The sequence below is a fragment of the Uloborus diversus genome, chromosome 5 (genome assembly GCF_026930045.1).
Source record: "Uloborus diversus isolate 005 chromosome 5, Udiv.v.3.1, whole genome shotgun sequence".
Classification (NCBI taxonomy): Eukaryota; Metazoa; Arthropoda; class Arachnida; order Araneae; family Uloboridae; genus Uloborus; species Uloborus diversus.
Genome location: NC_072735.1, coordinates 49,406,456 through 49,429,214, shown reverse-complemented (window position 1 = coordinate 49,429,214; position 22,759 = coordinate 49,406,456). Strand labels below are relative to the sequence as shown.

At 31.5% G+C, this 22,759-nt stretch overlaps 1 protein-coding gene across 1 annotated transcript in view; it reads left to right on the top strand.

Moving 5' to 3' along the window:
* Positions 1 to 18,494, top strand: part of LOC129221911 (cell adhesion molecule DSCAM-like) — a 301,931-nt gene extending 283,437 nt beyond the window's left edge. Inside the window, exons 19-22 of the mRNA XM_054856287.1 lie at positions 439 to 511; positions 14,289 to 14,393; positions 16,575 to 16,714; positions 18,405 to 18,494. Coding sequence (XP_054712262.1) covers positions 439 to 511; positions 14,289 to 14,393; positions 16,575 to 16,714; positions 18,405 to 18,451 — 365 coding nt within the window. The 3' untranslated portion in view covers positions 18,452 to 18,494. The remainder of the gene's footprint in view (positions 1 to 438; positions 512 to 14,288; positions 14,394 to 16,574; positions 16,715 to 18,404) is intronic.
* The last annotated feature ends 4,265 nt before the right edge of the window (positions 18,495 to 22,759 follow it).

Sequence of the window (22,759 nt, the reverse complement as noted above, 5' to 3'; positions counted from 1 at the left end):
ATATAACAAATTTCTAATCAACTTAAACCTTTGTCAATTTTCACATCATATTTGGTTAAAAAAATACTATGTTACTCTTTTTTCCTTTCTTTTCTTTTTCAAAAATTAGTTTTTGAAAAATCAACATTTTTCAGGGGGGAGGGAGTTTTATTATTTACAACTGTCCGAGTAGTCTTTAAAAATAAATTATAATGCCTTTTTGCAGCTTTAAACGCCCTTAAGTTTTAAACAGAAATAAATGAGTATTTATAAGTGTAAAATTTTTTACAGTATTTTTAGGAACATTTCCAATGTGTGAGTTATTTTCAAAAGTAATACTTTTTATAAGGGTATTTTTTATGACTTTTCGAAAGCTTAAAATATTTCAAATGTTTCATTAATATGTATTATGAGATAGGACACAGCTTTTAATTTTGTACTAAAACATTTTCATTTTAGGGGACATTGATGACTTTGATGTAGCAATAGCAATGGCGGAAAAATATGCTGCATTCAGACTTTCACACACAAGGTACTATTTTCTTACCTCCTCTCAATCACTATAAATTAACTAGTTTTTGGGTACAGTATGTATAAACAAAACGAAAAAGTACACTGTTTTAAGCTACCATATATTTATCATACCGACAAGCGTATTTCACTCATTGAAAACTGGAAACCTTTAAAACTCAGACGAGCACATTTTGAAGTTTTGTATTTGAAATAAACATTAGCGTTAAGGAAGGTGGAAATGGTATTTGTGTTTTTAAAATATTACATTTAAAAGCTATACATTTTAGTACAAAATTCCAAGCACTTTAAATAAAAACGCCTAAGATCCAAACATAACAACATTCGTAATGTTTGGACGCTGATGTCAAACATTCTTAAAAACAAATATCTGTCTGTATCTATGTTTATTAGTCGTGAAATAAATGCACAACCATAATTATTTTTTTCTCCACATTAAACCATTTAGTTCATAAACAGAACGTGTTTCTTTTATAAAACAAAACCAAAAACGGTCCGTCAAGAATACTCTTTTTTTTTTTAAATCGGAGATCCATTTTTCATATGATAAGTGCACAATGATTTGAATTCCGGGCCAGACTTCCTTTGCTTTTTCTCACAGTAAATTTTCAAACTCTTCATCATGAAGGACTGCTTTAATTTGTAGGCGAATAAAACCCCTTCGTTTGTCTTTGGCTCATTTAAATTTTTTAATTTGCTCTTGTGATGCAAGAATTTCACTCCATCCCTTGACATAGTTTTTACGAGTATTTTTATAATCCGAATTTACTGTGCAGTAGTGGTTTTCAATGCAAATTATAGATTTACAACTGACTCCTGAGACATGTGCTTTGGTGCCATTAAGGAACTTTTTTCTTGGAGTTAGCTGCTTGGAGGTGCTACAAATTTATCAAAAAAATATATAAATAAAGAAAATGTGAGGTTTTGTTAAAGTGGTACACAGGAAAAAAAATACACACACACACACACACACCCAAATGCAGTGTTTTTTGAGAAAAACAAACAATGAAGTATATTTTCAAGAAAAAAAAATCTGCAAGTTTTGAAAGAAATAGTGTTTTTACGTGCTTAAAGTCAAATGTTCATATCAAGAGTATGAAATGAAACAGTATAACGAAAAAAGATGAGTGTCGTCTTTAGCCCCATTGATGCAATTCGTGAAGAAAATAAAAATACATATTACCCAAAATCATAGAAAAATAGTCGTATCTTTCAAAGTACCCTTAGCCCTTTGGAGCAAACTCCAAAGTCAACTGAATTGAATGAATGGCGATTTGGAATAACTTGTAAATAGGGAAGTATTCGATTTTCTAATTTTATTTTTATATGATAGAGTAACATACATGAACATCATCTGCGAAAAAAATTTTACGATACGACTAATACTTTTTTTTTAAATAATTTTTTTAAGTTCACGCGCGAGTGACGTCATTTGCTTGTAAGTCCTTTGACTGACGTCACTGCCGCGCTGCGAGGCGACGGGGTTGGCTAGGACAAAGAAGTGCTTGGCGATCTTTGGGGGAAGGCGCGGGAAAACAAGAGCCTTCTAACAGCAGCGCGCATAAAAGGGTAGTGAAAATCCTTTGCTGTCTGTAGGGTTTAATGCATTCTGCGATTGTTTTTAATTTGATTTTCTTTGTCATGGCTAGTAGAATCAATTACAAGTATTGCTTCGTTCCTGGATGCGTATCTACATCTAAAAAAACTTCTCACGAGCGATTTGTTATTGTTCCGTCCCAGCAGGATCTTCGAAAGAAGTGTTTTCAAGTGTGTTTATTAATTAAAATTTGAAAATGAAAATTTGCACTGCATTTTAATTAAAAATTATGTCAAGTGAGAAATACAGTTTGAAATATATGTTCACAACTGTTCATAAATAAATCTTACTAATATTATATATGCGAAAGTTTGTCTGTAAGGATGTATGGATGTTTGTTACTCTTTCACGCAAAAACTACTGAACGGATTTTGATGAAACTTTACAATAATATAGCTTATGCATCAGAATAACACATAGGGTAGTTTTCGTCCCGTTATGGGGGGCAAAACCCCCTTAGGGGGGCAATAAAACACAATTTTTGTATAAATTCTCTAATATTGGGATGAAAAAATACTTGCACATATTTACATTATATGTCCATCGAAAGCTCTGATTTTTCTGCTGAAGATGGCACCTGTTCGAAATTTTTAAGTAGAATAAAAAACGAGTTATGAACTTTTTAGATCCATGTTCGAAAGCTTTCCTCAACTCAATACAGTATTTAGTGTATCATCTCAACTCCCTGTCGATAGCGACAATTGTTGTATTGTTGACTTTCTTTGCTTTTCGTGATTGTTCAAGGCTTTTCTCAAGTCAAATCTTGAAGTAAGATTTTTGCACAAGATTGGCAAATAATACATGATTTGACTGATGATTTTCCATTTAAACGGAACTTTAATGTAATTAATGGTTTTTATTATTTATGCTGATTGAACACTTACTCATTATCCAAACAACCAGCAGATCGCCAAAATTTTTGCAGAAAGATTTCCGTAGCTGATGCATTTGGCAGTTTTTTCAACGTTGCTGTTTTTGAAGCCGAAGACTACGTCATAATGTTTCTCAGCTTTCACCATGTAAACAAAATATCGCCAATCAAAGAATTTTCAAAAGACTTTTTACTGTGTTAAATAATCCAGCAACTAAATTAGGCAAATCCATAAACAGCACAAAAACTTCCATTAATTTTCCTTTTTGCACAATTTCAAACAATCACCAAATTTTATTACTTATTTTGGTAACATTTCGGATGAAACTGTTTAGCGCCATTTTATGGTGACCAAAAATATCTCAGCATCTGGCGATGATATCTCTGTAACGAAAATTAATATATCGTTTTACAAAGTAAGGAAAGAATGGGGGAGCATCATCGAAGGTACCCCGAAACGACTTTTGCAAATTCGGTAAAATCGCACCGAGAGCCACAATGATTGAAATTTCCCGAAATAACTAAAGCAAGTATAAGGGGATTACGAGCGCAGCTACTTTTTTTTAATCACTTCGTGCATCATTAGCCATACAGAGAAGGTTTTAGACTCCATGTTAAAAAAAAAAGTATCAACAGATTAATCTTTTGAAACACGAGAAGATTAATTTCATGTTTTTTAAATTTGTATATGAATTCTTTCACTTAAAACAGAAAACAAAAGCAAGTAACGATTTTTTCTAATAATTATTACTGACTCAGGCAACGCCGGGTATTTTTGCTAGTGTTTAATAAGCATATGAGATATTTTTTAAAAAATGCAAGTAAACAAAGAAATTTAAACCCTGCACAATAAACTTAAATAGAAAGTAATAGATGCATTACTATTACCATTTTAATAACAATGCAAAAACTATTAATACTTTCTTTTTAACATTCAAACTATCTTCAAATTTTAACTATTACAAATTGATAATTTAAAAATACATTTTCAGTTTATCACCAGAAGCGTTTCTATATATACAAGACCTTTCTCACATGCAAAAAGGTACTTATTTTATGAAATGAACACCATTTTCAAATTTATTATTTTTATCAAAAGAGCAAAAAAATATATTTTTCCTTTTTTTGCTAAGTTGCACAAAAACTCAAGGATAATTAACATGTATTAATGGATTTAAAACAATTTTCCACAAAAAAAAAAAAAAAAAGCAGATCAACTTTTATTGCCAACAAAGCGAAACATTTTCATGCAAAAACTGCTCTAAAACTTAGTACTGGAATCACTTGCAGTAGGGTTGTTACAAAATGCGCGCCTCATTAAAAGCCGCCAAGTAAGAACTGGAATAGCGCTCTTACATTGTAATTTATAAATTCAGATAAAAAAAACCATCGACACACAAATGGAAATGATCAATCTTGATAAGTTAAACTAATGCGAATAATATGAACTGCAAACATAGACGGATATGTACGTATAATTTTAAAGAATAACAATGGTGAAACTTTGTTGTTTCACTCCCCGTACTTCTAGGACATTAAATCTCTCGTCCTTTCGAAAAAAGTCAAACACCATGAATGACTTTACTTGAGGAAGGTTATTGGATTGACCTTTTGTGAATCCTAGCTCCATGATGGAAAAAATGCTGGTTAAAAGCTTTAAAAAGGCTGAAAAAGACAGTGCTATTCACCTCCTGGTAGGCGCAACACGGCATGGAAATGGAGCTCTGATCGGAACAGGGAAATGACGTCTGCTGCTGACGTTTTAGGCCACACCTCTTTTTTGCGCATCGCTCTTTAAAAAAATCATAAAAAATCAATCGTTTGTTTTAAAAATCCGGCCATGGTGAATTTTTGTGTTTTGTAAGCCTGTCAACAATGTGCAATAGTTAAAATTGGAATATTTGATAGGTTGATACTTCCCTATTCTTCTATCGTTGTTGCACTTTTTGCAATAAATAACCGATGCAATAAATAGTTTGCTGCCAATACGAAGCTTATTTTTTTTGTATTAGAAATTGGAAACACGCTTCAAAACTTATTAAAACGTATTTAATAGCTTCTTTTTTGTAAAAAAAAAATAGCATCGTTGAAAATCCTGAGAGGGATGGAGAGAAAATAAATTTATATTGTATAAAATATTACGCTTTTTGCTTTAATACTAGAAGCAAGCATCTAAATAAAAACACCTGTATGCACCTTTGGAAGTACACTCATTTGGAAGGGAGATGGCTATAAGTACTAATAGGTTATAAATATACTGCTCTGGCTATAAGTACTAATATAAGCTCTGGTTATAAGAGCAAATATGATTAATAGAGAAAATAAACAATAAAATAAAACTCTAGGGGGCTGGACGATTGTATGGTTTTACAAAGAATTGATATTCAAAATAATTTACAGTCAAGTATTCTTTTGAAATTAATAAACTGGAACAACATAACGAATAAGAGATGAATGCCGTCATTTGCTACATTGATGCATTTCGTTAAACAAATAGCAGCATTCATTATCCAAAAGCATACTCAGTAAAAGAGTCATATCTTCCGAGGCTTCCTCTACAAATAGCCCATCGCTCTACAGGGCAAACTCCAAAATCCATTGCATTGAATGGATGGTGATTTGCAATAACTACTCGTAAATTCTACTATCGTTGTTACACTTTCTGCTATAAATCATCAAAGAAACCCCATTTTGGTGAGTTATAAGCTACGCTTTGTCACATTCATTCAATATGAGATTTCTCATCGATGCTTTATTCATAGACGAGGGACTGAATTGCTGAGCTTCAACATAATATTTATTTAGAGCATCTATTAAAATATGGAGTTTTGATTTTCAAATTTTATATTGAACATTTCTCATAGATGATATCGGGAACTTTTGTTAAAATGGAATTTTGTTGCTCGCTTTACAATGAGTGTATTTCCAGCAATTCAGGCCAAAAAAAAAAAAAAAGAATTATCACTATCATTGTCAGTTTCTCGTCTATATCTGCAAATTAAAATACTATTATATTCGGTACAGGAATCGATACAACTTCCAAACGATCCAACTGTCCGATATCGCTTTTTTTTTTTCTGCTTATCATAAACCATTTTTAAGAGAAAAATACGGGTGTGTTAAAAAGTCAATAGCATTACCATTAAAAAGTTCGAATAATTTAATACTTCACCCCAATAATTAAAAATAAACTTTATAGTTAATCCATCTATAATATTGTCATTTTAATAGGATCGAATCGTAAACTTGATTATAAGTTTAAAAACTCTTATAAATCGTTTAATATGCATATAAAACAATAGTTATGAGTCCTTGTGAGACACCCCATTGTAAAAAAGAGGCACTATTCCAAGTTAGTCATGCCAGATTTTTGTTTTATGGATACGTACTAAACACTTTAGAGTTGCGAAACTCTGTCAGAAAAAAGTTTTTCTTTTCTTTCTGATAGGACTGCGTTTGGCTATTTAGCCTTTAGCAGACCTAGTGCGATTCCCCAATATGGTATCAAGTCTTTCATGTGTCACCATTGACGCACAGATGTTAATAGCACAGATAATTTTGGTTCCCAGTTTCCACCAGGTGGAGGCACCTGGGCTCTCTTTGATGTGAACCTGCAATAGAGATATAACTTTGCCGAGGAAATTCAAAGCCAAATGGTTGCTCAAGGAATCTTTTACATGAAGGCTTGGGTGTTGACAATTTTCTGCACCTCGAAAATTTACCGACTGGCCAAAACCCGAAGCCGTGGACACCTTACCACTACGCTATCCTGTCGATTTGAGGAAATGTAGAAACCTTTCATTTTTAAAGGGCTATTTAATACAGACTTAAAAAGTCATTTTATGAAACTTCTGACAGTAAATGACAGTGTTTATATAAATAATGTAATTTTTGTCTTCCCTATTCACCTGCGGAGCCAGAGAATATTTCTTAAATTACGACTTCTGATTGCTGATGCAAATGTGTAGGAAAACGGTTACTTTAGACACGTACAATTCTTACTAAAGCATTCCCAGACATCCACAGATCTACACGTTATATGTACGCTCATTTAAAAAACATATTTTGACATTTTTGCAACAAAATCAGTATACATTTATATCTAGGTACAAATAAATGTATCTACGTTTTTCCTGTTTATTTCACGTCAGATATTCATTAAATTCATCACAGAGATACATCATAGCTTTACGCAAGTTTCTTTTTTTATTTACAATAACTCCTAACAACCCAAATTTTAGTTTTAGAAACATAAAATGTCAATTATAGAAATGACTTTATATGCTCTTTTGATTACTTTATTAATGTTTTACACATATTTAAAATCGGTGAAAAGCTGCACGCGGTTAAAGTTTATCCAAAGTTTATTTGACTCAGTTTCGATGCTTACTGAGTCACTAAAGCGTGGAAAAGAGCCGTGGAAAATCTTTCGTTACTCATAGTTGCTATTCTAATTCATTCTTTGCTTACAAGTTACAACGACTTATCTGCACTGTGTTTAGTTTTCATCTTTATTAATGGCAATCTATTTTCAATTTCTTGACTGCAGAAAATTTGAAAAGGCTTAATATAGAGTTAGGCATCACATGGTAGGGTCTGGTGGGGGAAAGTGGTCAATGGGGTAGCGTGGTCATTCGTCAAATAAATGACTACAGATTGGAAATAAATGTTCGAATGAATGTGAAAGTTTTATTATAGAGTAGGGCAGTGAGAAACTACATTTTGAGTACAAAATTTTACAACTGGCAAAATTTTATTTGGTAAAAAAAAAGTATTTTGTGTGAATATGAATAGTTTTCAAATCTAAATACCTCTTTTAACTTCCTTGGGAAATTTTGTGTGTAAGAATTATGAACAGATTGACTGCATAGGAAGCTTCCAACATGTCTCAAAAACTCTTACCCATTAGCAGTTAGCTGAATATATTTTAAATAATTTTTTAGAACAATTTAAGTAAGATGGGGTAAAGTGGTCATAATATTAGGCTTAACAAGTATTGTTCTTCTAATGTCACTTTATCATTAAGTATAAGGCAGATATAAATTAAATATTAATTCCATTTAATATGTATTGCTTTTACAGTAAATAGGGTTAAATATACGAGTATATGCGTGTGCATACGCATATATACTGGTGTAGGCACGTATACAGACGTATTCACATAAATGCAACAATAAATACGTATATGGATGCCGGCAAGTATTTTTACTCTATACAGATATACATTCGACGATACACGTATATACTCGCTTATACTCGTATATATATAAACACTCATATACTCAGGTAGACACGTATATACGCGTACGTACTCGAGTAGACACATTCAACCATATGATATACAAGTATACAGGGTGAGTTTAAAATTTTTGGGCAAATTATTAAAAGGTGTTAGAGGGGAGGATAAGAAGTAAGAATCATAAGGAACATATGGTCACAAACACAATACTGACGCGCTACATGCACGCAAAGCCAGAAACTGATAGATGCAAAACAGGTCACAAATTTATTACACAAAGACAATTTTACACAACATTTTAGGTCTCAAGAAAATTTTAAAGCGATTGATGAAATTTGCGGCCTGCAGCTGTGATACATGTGCGTCGCAATCACAAAGCACGCTCTGTTGCAATAACGAGACTTTTGAAAAACTTTCATCAGCCGTTGCGCCTTAGTTGCTATCCGTGTATTAGAGCTACTACAGGCCGTAACTTTTAACAACTGCTCTAAATATTTCTTAAAAACTAAAATCTTGGGTAAAATCATCTTTGTGTAACAAATTTGTGATTTGTTTAGCATCCATCAGTTTCGTGCTTTGTGTGCATGTAGTGTGTCAGCGAACGTAAGTTCCTTATAATTCTTTGCTTCTTATCCTCCCTTCTCACACCCCTTAGATTTTTTCCCAAGATCTTGGATTCACTCTGTAGGCACTCATGTATATAAGCTTATATACTCGTGTATACATACATGTACTGGTGTATACACGTAAATGTACGTATATACGTCTATACAGGTATATGATCGTGTTTGCACGTATACATACGTATACTCGTGCTTCACAATGTGAGTAGACACCTACAAACACACACTGGATGTATCCACGAATTAACTCGTGTATACCCGTATATGTGTGTATCTACACTTATATATGCGTGTATACGTCTACTGTACACGTATAGATGCACGTATGTACTCATGTATGCACGTATATACTCGAGATACAAGTGTATACTCATATGATGTTCGTTTACACGCGTATATACCCGTACATACACGTGACACGTATATACTTCTGTAGGTAATCACGTATACATGCTTATATACTCGCGTATACACGAATATACTTGAGTAGGCACGTGCATGCATGTATCTGATGCATACATGTATCTACTCATATATGAACATGTTTACTAATGTTTACACGATACGTATATACTCGTGTATACACACATATGCTTGTGCATATACTTGTAATTATAAACATAACCGAAATATACAAAAATTAGGATTTTTTTTAATCATGGTTTTGCATCTATTTTTAAGTATGACCACTTTACCCCATGTTATGACCACTTTCCCTCACCCCATGGGGTAAAGTGGTCATAAATACAAAGAGAAAAGAAAGTGTTATAACGCTACTTAAATCAATATTTATTTTCCTAAAACTCAATGTACCGTATTCTTTAATAATGTAATGTAAAATAAAAACAAAAAAAGTTAAAGTGTTTAAAGAATTTATTGTATTTATTATTCACCTAAGTTGAAAACCTACGATTTTATGACCACTATACCCCACCAGACCCTATTCAACTTGTGTATACTTACCTGTGCATTTTTGTGAATTGTCGTTTTTTTTTTTGTTCGCTTGTACACTATGCTTTGCTCTTGTGTGTTTCTACTGCTGTGTATATAAATGTGAGTCTTCTTAATTTAGAGTCTAGAAAATACATCTGTAAAAGCTACCTTCCCTACAAACTAAAACATCCATTTCCGTTTGTAAACCGGATTTTCGCCTTTTCATCTCATCGGTGGTCAGACTGTACATTGTTGCTACAAATGTTACTCTTGATTATATAAATAATATAACAGTAATATCCAAACTAAACTTAATTTTCTCCAATGTTTCTTCATTGCAAGAATAATTTACAAGATTCGAAGCATTGAAAATGACAATGACCGGAAAATTCGTTTCAATTTTAAAAAAAATCGATAGTTTTCAATTTGCAGCGTTTGTCATTAAGGAGAAGAGGTGGGGAAAGATTGTTCTTTCAGGATAGAACTCAATATAATGAAGAAGAATTAAAGAGAAAAAAAAACATTAATTACTTCAGATTGGGGGATGGAGGGGGAGCGGCTAAAATATTTGCTTTTAATACAGATTAAGAGAAATGTTTGCAAAGAGTTTGCATAAAGTTAGTATAGAAATAAGATTCGTATCAGATTTTAAGCACTGATAGTTTTTTTAACATTTCTTTCTTTTTTTTTTTTTAAATTTTTTTCCCCTAATTGAATTTTTATATTCCATAACAGATTGCTCAGTGTTTCTATAATGTAAGATTTTTTAGATAAATTTCATTCTTATCTTTTACATTTTAATTGATACTATATTATAATATATTTAAATGTCTGTATAATTATAATATATTTAAATGTCATGCGGGAAGAAAACTTATAAACTAAGCTGCTTTCAAATTGAAAACCATAACGCACGAACAAACGAGGGTGCTTCTTTCAGTTAAAATTACTATGTTTAGTCACTCAGATTCATAGGATATGCAAAAAAAAAAAAAAAAAAAAAAAAGAAAAACATGGAGTCGGAAATTATTTTTATTTACAAAAAGTTTAATGTTTAACTAATTATTTAAAACGTCAAATTTCTAAAACATAATGTTTCATTTTTTGACGGCTATTGCAACTGAGAAGTTTTACGCTATGTGTCAAAAGCCCAAGAAATATAAAATTAATTCATGAAATTGAACATAATTTGATTTATATGCTACTCGTAGATTCTTGAAAATGTAAGTACCGTGTGGTTATAAAATAAGTATTTCTATTTGGAGCAGTCTGTAGCTTGAAGGAATTATCCTATTGCAGCCAAAATTGGAACACTTACTAATCTTGAAGGGGAAGAAGGATGGTGCAATAAAAAATTTAGATTCTTCAATCACCTGCAGCCTTCAAAATATGTTGTTGACAATGCAAACACTGTGGTAATCATGAGAAAATTGAAAAAGCATTCATTTCTGCCAGTAACGTGGCACGATATGTCTTTTTGGCTTTGGGGGTTCTTAAAGTCTAATGTGTACCTTGGAGATATCACATACCTCAGTAAACTAAAAGGTAACATTACTCAACATGTGCGAAAGAACACATCAGATGCCTTGCATTCCGCAGTTGAAAACTTCGCAGACCACCTGTATTGTGTCCTCCAGCTCAGTGATCAAATCGTGGAACGTGAACATAATCGGCGCCAAGCGCACCACCATGCGCAAGCGTAAAGGCCAATTCACATGGCGGCCGAACCGTCCGTCCGTTCCGATATTTTTGCTGCCAAACTGGTTTTCGGAATCCGTTGCCATGACAGCACGCCCGAATTTCTCGGCTCCCGTCACGTTCTGGCGATGCTGGATTTTGACGGCCGTCCGATTCGGGGAGCGAATGTGATAGCCAATCAAAGGAGAGACGCCGTTTTTACTTTTGCGGGAATATTTCTCGTTTTGTTTACTGCTAGTTTCGTACAAAATTTGTGGTTATTTTTCAAAAGACAGTTGATGTTTTTCAAAATGAGAATGCCTAGAAGTTATATGAGGGTTATTGCTCAATTATCTTTATTTTGCGTGGAATGCTTAATTAGATATAATTACGTGAAAATTTAGTTTTGCAATTTGTTTTTTCGTTAAAAAAATAATTCTACAGCTCATAGTAACTTGCAAAACCAGCTTCTAACGCTAAACATTGGCAGTGGGACCATTAACGAAACCCATTATTATTATTATTATTTTGAAATTAATCAGTAGAAGTTTTTGAATCTTTGTTTGAATAGTCATTGTTTCGAAATGTGATGAAGCAAATCATATTTTAACCAAGAAAAAAAAATCATACAAGTTAAATCTTTTATGGTTACGCGTTAAAATTTTGTCAGATCCTAATGATATTAAACTGTCTTAAACATTTGCTGGACTTTTCAAAACTTTTGAATAAATAGGCTTTGCCACGAACTTATTCATGAATATAATATGTGCTATTTTTGTCAGAAATATCCTGACATTTTCAAAAATTGTCACTTTTTTGGATTTCTGGATAAATATAATAATCGAATTCTTTTGTAGCTTTTGCCATTTTAAGAGTATGCTTTAGCTCACTTCCCAGTAAAAATTTAGTTACGCAACATATTTAAGAATCCAACAACAAATTGAAGAAGTCAAAGTTTTTTATCGATCATCCTGAATCGTAAAAAGAGGAAATTTGTACCCAAATTTATCTCAATATAAATATTTTAAGAACACTGTTTGTAAATTTAAGAAATAAAATAGTAATTCAAGTGAAAATCCATGTTAAAATATAGAGAAAACTCCTTTATTTAAAGAACAATGTTTATATATTTAAGGGGTTTTTTTTTGCTATTTTTAACAACATTTTTTCAGTTCTTAAGAGCATTTTTATAGATTTTTTAGGCCATCAAAGTCCGGACCTAATCATATAACGCTCAGTTATTACTAAACGATTGAAATATTAGACCAAAAATTTTTTTAAGGGGACACTGGACCTTGAAAACAAACTTTTTTAATTATTGATGGATTTGCATGAAATTTTAACCATAAACTTTAAACCTTGGTACAAACTTATTTATAAATTTTCATTAAAAAATTTTATTTAGAAGATCAATTATTTAAAAAAATGTAAATAACCTTAACCATACTTAACAAAACTTTGAAAAGTCCCTTGCGTAATTATTTTGATTTCACAGTGCTGAAACTTATTTTAAGTCATTCTCTATACTATAATAAATAAAACAAAACTCACAAAATTGTCCTCATATTCAAATAAATTCAAAAAATTAAAATTTCAAAAATGTGACAAAAATTTCTTCTTTTTTGAACGTCCAGTGTCCCCTTAAATGTTTAAAGAGACGAAGAGTGCTCTAGCTTGAACTTATATGAAATATCAACACCTATTGTAGTAGCATCGAATCGAAGTTTCATCTGTTGCATGCCTAGATTAATTTCAAACTAAATAGATTTTTTTATGTATAGTTGTCATTAAATTTTTACTTTTTTGCGAAAACTTCAACCAGCAAGTTTTTTCAAAATATTTGAGCATTTAATCTTTTTCTCACATATTCTATTGAAGATCAGGGGGAGGGGGGAGGGAGGAGTGGAATGTTGTACAGATGCTTTTTTTTATGTACAATTCTCATTCAAATTTTTAATTTTTTTGCTAAAACTTCAACCAACAAGTTTTTCAGAAAAAAGAAGTATAATAATAATAATAATAATAATATTTCTCTCTTAAATTCTATTAAATATAAGAGGGTGGGGGAGGTGTGTAGACACGTTTTTGACAGAGATGTTGTAGACAGAAATTTGATAAATTTTCTGTTACACTACTTGCTTACCCTTATCATTCGGCCATTTTAATTTCTACTGCCCCAAATTCTTTTAAACGTTCAGAGTGATCCTACTAACCGCTCGCTTGACGTTCGTGACAAACAATAATGTATTTTTAAAAGGCTTATTGCAATCACAGCAACATCGCTTATAACTTCTTGTTAATTTTATTTTGATTAGGAGAGCGACAAAAGAACGGCATTAGATCCGCGCTCTTCACCCCTAGCGGGTGAACACCTTCACGTCGCTATCGGACGGAGCTAGTATGAATGTTGCAGTATTTTCACACCTATCCGTCACGTCCGATAAATCGGAACGGGCGGACGGATCGGTCGCCATGTGAATCGGCCTTAATATGCCTGTAAAAATTTCCAATAAACCACCCAGCTTTACATGGCAATTCTGTCCTCTTGCATTGCACATTATAAACTCAAAAACGCCATCTGGAGGCAAATTTTTTCAACTAAAATTTTCATGGATAAACGGATTCTTTTTTTCCCCTTTGCTTTGATCATATTTTTATGTATGTTATGACTCAGTATTTCATTTCTTAAAATTGGATTAATTTTAAAAAAATCGGTGACAATAGTTTCCCTATACTTCTGTTTTTACTAAAAATACATTTTCTCTCAGATTCATTGATTTCATCACATATATTTTCCAAATTAATGTCACTAAAATATTAACTTTGTCATTCGCTCAGGGCCAATCAGGCCGTGCTGATGGAATCATCAGGGGGGGGGGGGTGGAGTTTCGTTGTTACCCAACTTGCTCCAAAGCAAGTCATTCCCAGCTGGTTGTTTGTTAAGTGAGTGCTTTTCACATTTTACCGAAAGTAAATGTAGATAAACTTAGAAAAAAATGCATCTGTAATTGAAAATACGTATCATATATGGTTAAAATTCAGAAATGGTGTGATTTAGAAATCGTACTACACACGCTTTATGATGTGTTTTGCTATTTTGACATATTTAAACAAATGAAAAATAAATAACTAAAAAGTTGTTGCTGAGGAGGAAAATAACCATCTTAATCTCATTAAATTGAGTTAAATTTAAGGAAAGAAATTAGCATGACTTGTATGAACACAAATGTTGCTTCATATATCTTTTTTCCAAATAATAAGTTACCGAAAAAACAACTAATTCAAAAAAACAACTAATTTTCAATCACTAATCTAATATAGTATTATTGCAATAAAAATAGTCAATATGCATGTTTTTTCTCGTCTAAATTTGAGATTTTTAATGCATAGTAAAATTGTTTATTTTCACTTGGAGATGTCTTTTTTTTTTAATGATTAATCTTAATCGATGATGTTTGATCTAAAAATCAAACCATTTTTAAAACTCCACACCAAGAATTCCATTGTTAATAATGAAAATATGTGCATAATTTGCATTTAATTCTTTAAAGAGTGCAGTAAGAGAGGTAAAACTATTTACTTTTTTCTAAACTCGTACGTTGATTACTTTTAGAACGGATTTATGTACAATGCAATTTTAAATATTTGCTTCTGAAGATGGAAATTTTATATCTTACAATCAAATAACTCGTATGTATAACGCAGAGTAAACACAGTAAAATGCTGCATTTCTCAGTCATAATCGTATATTTCTTTGAGCGATAATGATATAAATGTGAAAAGTACTCATATACTAACATTCATCAACATAGTATCGTAGACTATTAAATTAAACACAATAACGTGCGGTTATTCAACAACTGTTTTAACGTGCACTTATTGGGGTTGCTAAAACGCAATGTATTTTTTTTATATATCCTTGTCTCAAAAGAAAAGATTTTTTTTTTTGTAATGGAGAAATTTTTTGAGCAATTTAAAACTTTGCTTTTTTACAGGGTTATTTAGAAACAATGTTGCTATTTCAAAAGTATATATTTCTAATAATTAAATTTATAAATAGACGTAGCTTTTTTCATTCTTAAATAATTCTAGAGGTCTTCTATGTGCCTTCTTCCTGACGCCTTAACGATATAACACCTGTACTCTAACTCCTGCTGTGTGCATGTTGTGGCATGTACACAGTCACAGAAGCAACTGCTGCAGTGGTCCAATTTTTCAGTTCATCAAGATTAGCTGGCATGGGAGCATAAACACACGTCCGCAGGTGCTAGGTCTGGTGACTTAAAAGCTAACGGATCATAAAATGCTAAACCACCTCTCCTTAAATTGCCGTTTCAAATAAGTGAACAATAAATATTGAACGGGATACATGCTATGACACTCAGAAACATCTAGTGGTAGCCAAATAAAACTTTACAGCTCGCTCTCTCATTCAAACTCCACCAGAGAGCTACAGGTCCAGTATTCCCAAATATGTTGCCTTTTGAAACTCCACCATTCTTTTTGAGTTACCCTGTATTTTAAGTTGAATGTTTTATATCTGCTCATCTTCTGTTTCTTGTGCACAAGTGGACGTATTGTGCGTTAATATTTACAACTTCTTGCAATATCTTGATTGTTAGAATATACACTCAAACCTGTTTTTTTTTCTTTTTTTGCTGTGGAGAGTGATCACATAAAAATCGCCCAAAACTTCACGAGTAGCAATGAAAAATAGTTTTCGCAACACAGTAAAATAATATTTTTATACGATGGATAGGAACCGCATAAAACAGTCTCGCGTAGAAAACTCAAAATCTTACGATATAACCAGGAGTTGCTTTTTTAAAAGAATTTAAGACACTAGAATTACTTGGATTTTTAAAAACCTTTTGAGATTTGATTTTCAAATATATTTTTAAGTAATTAATTTACCTGCGTTCTTATTTTACACATATAAACTTTTCAAAACGTATAACCATTATCCTTCCTAGTTTTGACAACGCGTGAACTTTCTTGTGATAACATCGTTTAAAATCTATTTTCTCACTTGAAGTGAGGACCACTGACCTCGCACTTGTTATATAAGTTATATAATGTTAGCGGTGGTGCAATATACATTTGAATATCTTTGCACTCTTACAGTGATCCGGAAGATTTGCCAGCATTCCAGGAGGAAATGTGTCCTAATATAGAAGAATACGATGAAGAGTCTTTGGATCAAGAAGAAATGTCGGAAACAGAGTGTGATAGAGATTGTATTGGAGTAGAGCGACAAAGAAAATGTAATCGTTTTTTACTAAATATTTTGAATTTGATACATGGAAATTGCTAAAGTATTTGACATCAAACCACTCAATTCATAAAAACTTCTAAAGTATTTGTTTTCATAATTTTATTCATGGTAGTCAAAACTACTACCAAAAGCGATTTGGGACTAATCAGCCTTAATCAGTTAAAAAAAAAAAAATCGGAAATCCATTTTATTTTAAAAGCAGCTTAGTCGTTGGTTATTGCATTGTACACAGAAAAAAAGTACGCAAGTCGTATCAATATTACTATAATAAATTGCTTAATTAACACTTGTTTTATACAGACAACCATTCTCGTAAGCAAATATTTTAATCCACAATTTAGTGATCATATATATGCACTCAGAATTAGATAACACATAATATTAATTTGACTTTCATTGAAAAATTAAAAAAAATAATAGATTTCAAAACTCGCTAAATTTTAATTCTTTAATCAATAGTTCAATCAAGTAATTTTTATCTGCGAAAACCTAAATAACGTTGCTTATGGAAAAAAAAAACATAAATGAAATCTTGCACAGAATGTTATTAAACGAAAAAAAAAAGGAAATATTAAGTCGGCGCAAAATGAAATCTGGGAACTAGGTAGTGCCCCCTTCAAGTCGAGCAAAAGCACTGCTTTTCTCGAAGCAATTCATGGCACTTTTGCTCATCCCCCCTGTAACTTCGTTGTGGATGAAGCTTGAAATCTGGAATTTAACATTCTAATAGAACTTGTGATAGCGAGGTATGTTAGAAAATTTCGTTCCATTTATACTAATAGTTTACGAATTAGTCTTACACAAAGCTTTTGAATTTTGACTGAAAGATGATGGCACTGACTTCCAGTAATGTGCTTAAATAAAATTTAGAGAACATGCCTCAAAAATGTAAAGGAAAGGAATCAAAAAGGGGAAAAAAACGTAACAAAACTAGAAAGAGAAAATTTAATTTTCAATAAAGTTTTACGACTGGTTATTATGTATGAATTGATGTTAAAACAGAAATACGTTCTCTACGCTAAAGTCACTTAGTTTATGTTTTTTCTTACTTCGTAAAGAGTACTTCATGTGTGTGTATATATATACACCTTTTGCTTAATAATTTTTGTTATGCCTGGCATAACTTACTGCAGGTGCTTACTTACATATGTGCCTTATTTTGAACATACGGGTGACGCACCTCTATGCAATGTTTTGGGGAAAAAAAAGTTTAAAAAATGCTAGATGATTTCTGTCAAAAAAAGGGTTAAAACTAGGTTTGAAAGATTTGTTTCATAAAAATACAATATCAATTGTTTAGTTTGAGAAAATATCTCACCTAATCGCATTGAACAGCTGCATAAGCCACGGAGTTATAAAAGCATAAATCGTGAAGCTCATGGTACGGTCAAATGTTAAAAATCTAGTTAAATAATTTTAAATAATTATTTTTTGAAACAAAATTCAAATTCAAAAACATATATTCGTGATTTTCTATCTGAGCCTTAAAAATATACTAGTGCTAAGATTCAATGCGGAAATCGGCTTTAAAAAACATAAAACAATAAGCGTAGTCTTAATACTTTGTGCAGAATATTTCATGAATAAAATCCTATTTTCTATAGATTTTTAATCTTGAACATATATTTCATTTTACTTTAGCGAAAAGTAATTATATGTATTAATTTGTATCTTTTCAGATGTCGCTGGAAGTTACAGTCGTGTAGGTGCTGTTATTGTTTGTTAATTTGTATGGACACTGAAACGTAAAACAGCATTACTGATTGCTATAAGGGACATTATAGTATGTAAGAAGATACATTGGGGGGGGGGGGGGATGCAGTGTACCATTGCTATTGCTACATGTAAGGAAAATGATTGCTTTTGTGTGATACGGGTAAACTTTTGAGTTGTTTCATGTATCTTTATAATCATACATATTTTTCAACACAGTAAAGAGCATGAATTAATAGTACCCCCCTACTTTTACTACCACGAAATTTCCTTCCCCTCTGTTTTTTAGTTTCAATCTTACCTTTTGATATATTTAGTGGGGGAGGGGGAATTTTAAATGTTGGCGAAAAGTAGGGTAAACCGAACCCCTTAATTGTAAAGTAAATTGCACCTAAAAAAAATCTAACAAACTGCAGTTTAAAGTTAGCATTTTTTTCAAAACTAACCAAGGAATTCCTTTTAACATAATTGCAAAAGAACTCACTGTTGAAATTAACAAAGCATTTTTCCTGGATATCTAGCTATTAACTTGGAAACGGTGTTTAGTTGCGTTGCCTTCTATTTTGAATAAAAAAACCTTTAGTACAAAACGTATTACACTTTTGTTTAGAAGATTCAAAAATATTTATTATTCGATTACCTAGTTAGAGTATTGCATTATTTTTATTTAATAAATAAATGGATTATAAAATCAACCTGAATTTTGGTACATAATATGTTTTGTAATATTCATACAGTGTTTAACAAACAATAGTAAATTAAATTAAGTAAACTTATATAGTGAAACAAGATGAATTCAGAATTTTGCACTAATTTGCAATGAAAATGTTTTATTAAATGCACAAATAATGCTACTGTAATAAAAAAAAAACAATAAAGGCGCCAGTATTTAAGAACTATAGGCGGATGAGAGTACAAAAAAAAAGTATGGAAAAAACCCCATAAAAACGAAAAACAAAAAAACTTGTAAAATGTTAATTGCTGCTAATACGGTATGATCAATAAGAGCTTTTTTTTAACTTTCGCAATTTAGGAATACGATTAAAAAAATTAAAAAAAAAAAACGAGGCAGATTAAATTAAAAAAAGAGTAAACTAAACATTTTTTTTTTATCGATAATGCCTCAAAGTATAAGGCTTCGATCACTAAATAGTATAATATTAACTTCTATCACTAAATGCAATCATTTACCAGATTGAAATTACATCGTCCAGTTGCTTGAAGTATTTTTACGTCTTTCATAAATCGGAGGTAAATCCTCAAATCTTCCAGACTTTTATGAACAGAATTATCTCTGAATGAGCTTTAATATTGTCTTATATGTTGTTTTGTAATGTAAAAAATTCTAAACATTCCTACTCCTTGAATGTATATAATATGTGCACTTATTTTTTGTATTAAGTTTGTCATTTTTTGCGTTTGTGTGCATTGTTAAAAATCAGTGAAACATTTATTATACATAGAATAAAATAAAACATTTTCTGAAATAATCCTTTGTTTATTTTTTTTTAGACTCAATTAGGGTAGAGTCAGCAGTTAACAAACTCTCAAGCGCAGTTTCATTAGCAGAAATTTACGTTACCATTAAAACTAGAAGTATTCTGTTGTGGCATCAAATATATGTTTATTGATGCCTGTAACTATAGAAAAAAAATGACTTTCCTTTTTATACTCTTCTTCAGTTTTTTTTTTTTTTTTTTTTTTTGTGGAAGGAGGGGAGAGGAGAAATGAAAAACAAAGCGCACCATCCCAGTAGGGCTAACGAACCCAACTCCACATTAAACAAAACATTTTCTTGTCACCTTCTTCTTGAAGTCGTGTGTAGAGAAGTTGCTGCTGACAAATCACACGAGAGAGAGAAAAAAAAAGAAAAACCTTTACTTTTACGAAAAATAGATGTTTCAATAAAGCTACAAGTTCAAAAAGGGTTCATTAATTGAGGATGTTCATTCTCTGATGGTATACCTTTACAAGAATAACATTGATGTATCGTAGTATTTTCAACCATATGTGCATACACAATTAAGCTAAACTTTAGCATCCCATTACTATTGTACACCAGTAGTCTATCATTTGAGTGCCTTACCTTTCAATTATCGGAAAAACTATTAAATATTTATAAACAAAATTTATAAGTAAAATAAAAGTGTGGCAAAAATGCTGTCGAGTTTTCCTACATAGATATGGAGTCCGCATGCGTATAGGTATAGAGCGTTGAGCAATGCAATTTGTCTTTTCTATGGAATAGTTTCGCTCAGCGATTGAGAAAATCCACTGTAGTTACACCATTATAATTATTTTTGTTCAATAAAGTAAACATGTACTAAGTAGATAGAGCCGATAACTATCTTAAGAGCCACTGTCTGTAAGAGTCAGGCAGTTTACGGCATTTGTGATTGTTGACATTTTTAATTTTCTTATTTTCACATATGTTGTCCCTTATCATGAATGTAATGTGTGTGCATAATATGAGCTTTGTCTGCCTTACCGTTTTTGGGAAATTAAATTTTTTAATTTAAGGGGCGTGGCACATTTTTGCGTGTTTTTAAAATTTGCAGATTTTAAAGTTCTTGTTGCTTTAGGCGCCCTTATAATGACATGGATTTTAAAATTCAATGCTATTATATGGTCTTCTTAGATACTATTACAGCTGTCAAATCGGTGTCACTACGAGGGCGACGGCCACAAACTCCGTTTAAAAATGACCGAAAATGAATTTTTTTACTACATTCAATGCCAATTTTCGCAAAACGCCTTCATAATGACACCAACGTTTTTACATAAATTCCTAGCTACACACACTATGTAATAAAATTGGTGTCACTATAAGGGCGCCAGAAGATATTGGAACTTTTATGTGATAAATTTCCACAAAAATGCAAATGTTTAAAATCTAACTACTACTCTCGCCCTCATAGCAGAGATCTGAAACTAATTAAGTTTGATAACCAACATGTTCGTCTAACATATGAAATAAAAAAATCGGTGTCACTCCTATTACTTTCGGAAATATAGTCATTTGAAATTAGTATGTTATGGAGTTATTTAAAAAAAGACTTTTCTAATTCGAATGGCTTTTTGCACGGTCTGTTTTAAACTTTATTATAAAATCACAGTAGTGACACCTAAAATAATATGTTTCTAATGCTTTTATAAAAAAAGCTAAAAATTAAATATCATGTAAACGATATAGGGAACGGAATATATAATACATTATTTTTATCACTATTTAAGACATTATGTTGTAAATAGTTGCATTTTTAATATAAATAACAGATAAAAAATTAGTATGGTTGAAAAAATATGAATATTAGTACGACTATTTTAGCCTATAATGCACATTACACAATACGTCCATCTGTACCTATATCGATTTACTGTGTTTCTAATGCTTTTTATAAAGCTTTTTTTTATATAAAAAGCATTAGAAACATATTATTTTAGGTGTCACTACTGTAATTTTATATTAAAGTTTAAAACAAACCGTGCAAAAAGCCATTTGAATTAGAAAAGTCTTTTTTTAAATAACTCCATAACATACTAATTTCGAATGATTATATTTCCGAAAGTAATAGGAGTGACACCGATTTTTTTATTTCATATGTTAGACGAACATGTTGGTTATCAAACTTAATTAGTTTCAGATCTCTGCTATGAGGGCGAGAGTAGTAGTTAGATTTTAAACATTTGCATTTTTGTGAAATTTATCACATAAAAGTTCCAATATCTTCTGGCGCCCTTATAGTGACACCATTTTATTACATATTTTTGATGTATGCAAGTGTAGCTAGGAATTTATGTAAAAACGTTGGTGTCATCATGAAGGCGCTTTGAGAAAATTGGCATTGAATGTAGTAAAAAAAATCATTTTCGGTCATTTTTAAACGGAGTTTGTGGCCGTCGCCCTCGTAGTGACACCGATTTGACAGCTGTAATAGTATCTAAGAAGACCATATAATAGTATAGAATTTAAAAATCCATGTCATTATAGGGGCGCTTAAAGCAACAAGAACTTTAAAATCTGCAAATTTGAAAAACACGCAAAAATGTGCCACGCCCCCTAAATTAAAAAATTTAATTTCCCAAAAACGGTAAGGCAGACAAAGCTCATATTTTGCACAAACATTACATTCATGATAAGGAACAACATTTGCAAAAATAAAGAAAATTAAAAATGTCAACAATCACAACCTGCCTGATCCTTACAGACCTCGGAGCGATTTTTCGAAAATTCAATTTTGTTCTTTTTCTATTCCAATTTTAAGAACATTTTCCAAACAAAACAAAACAAATCGAACAAAATCGTTCTGTTGCTACACGT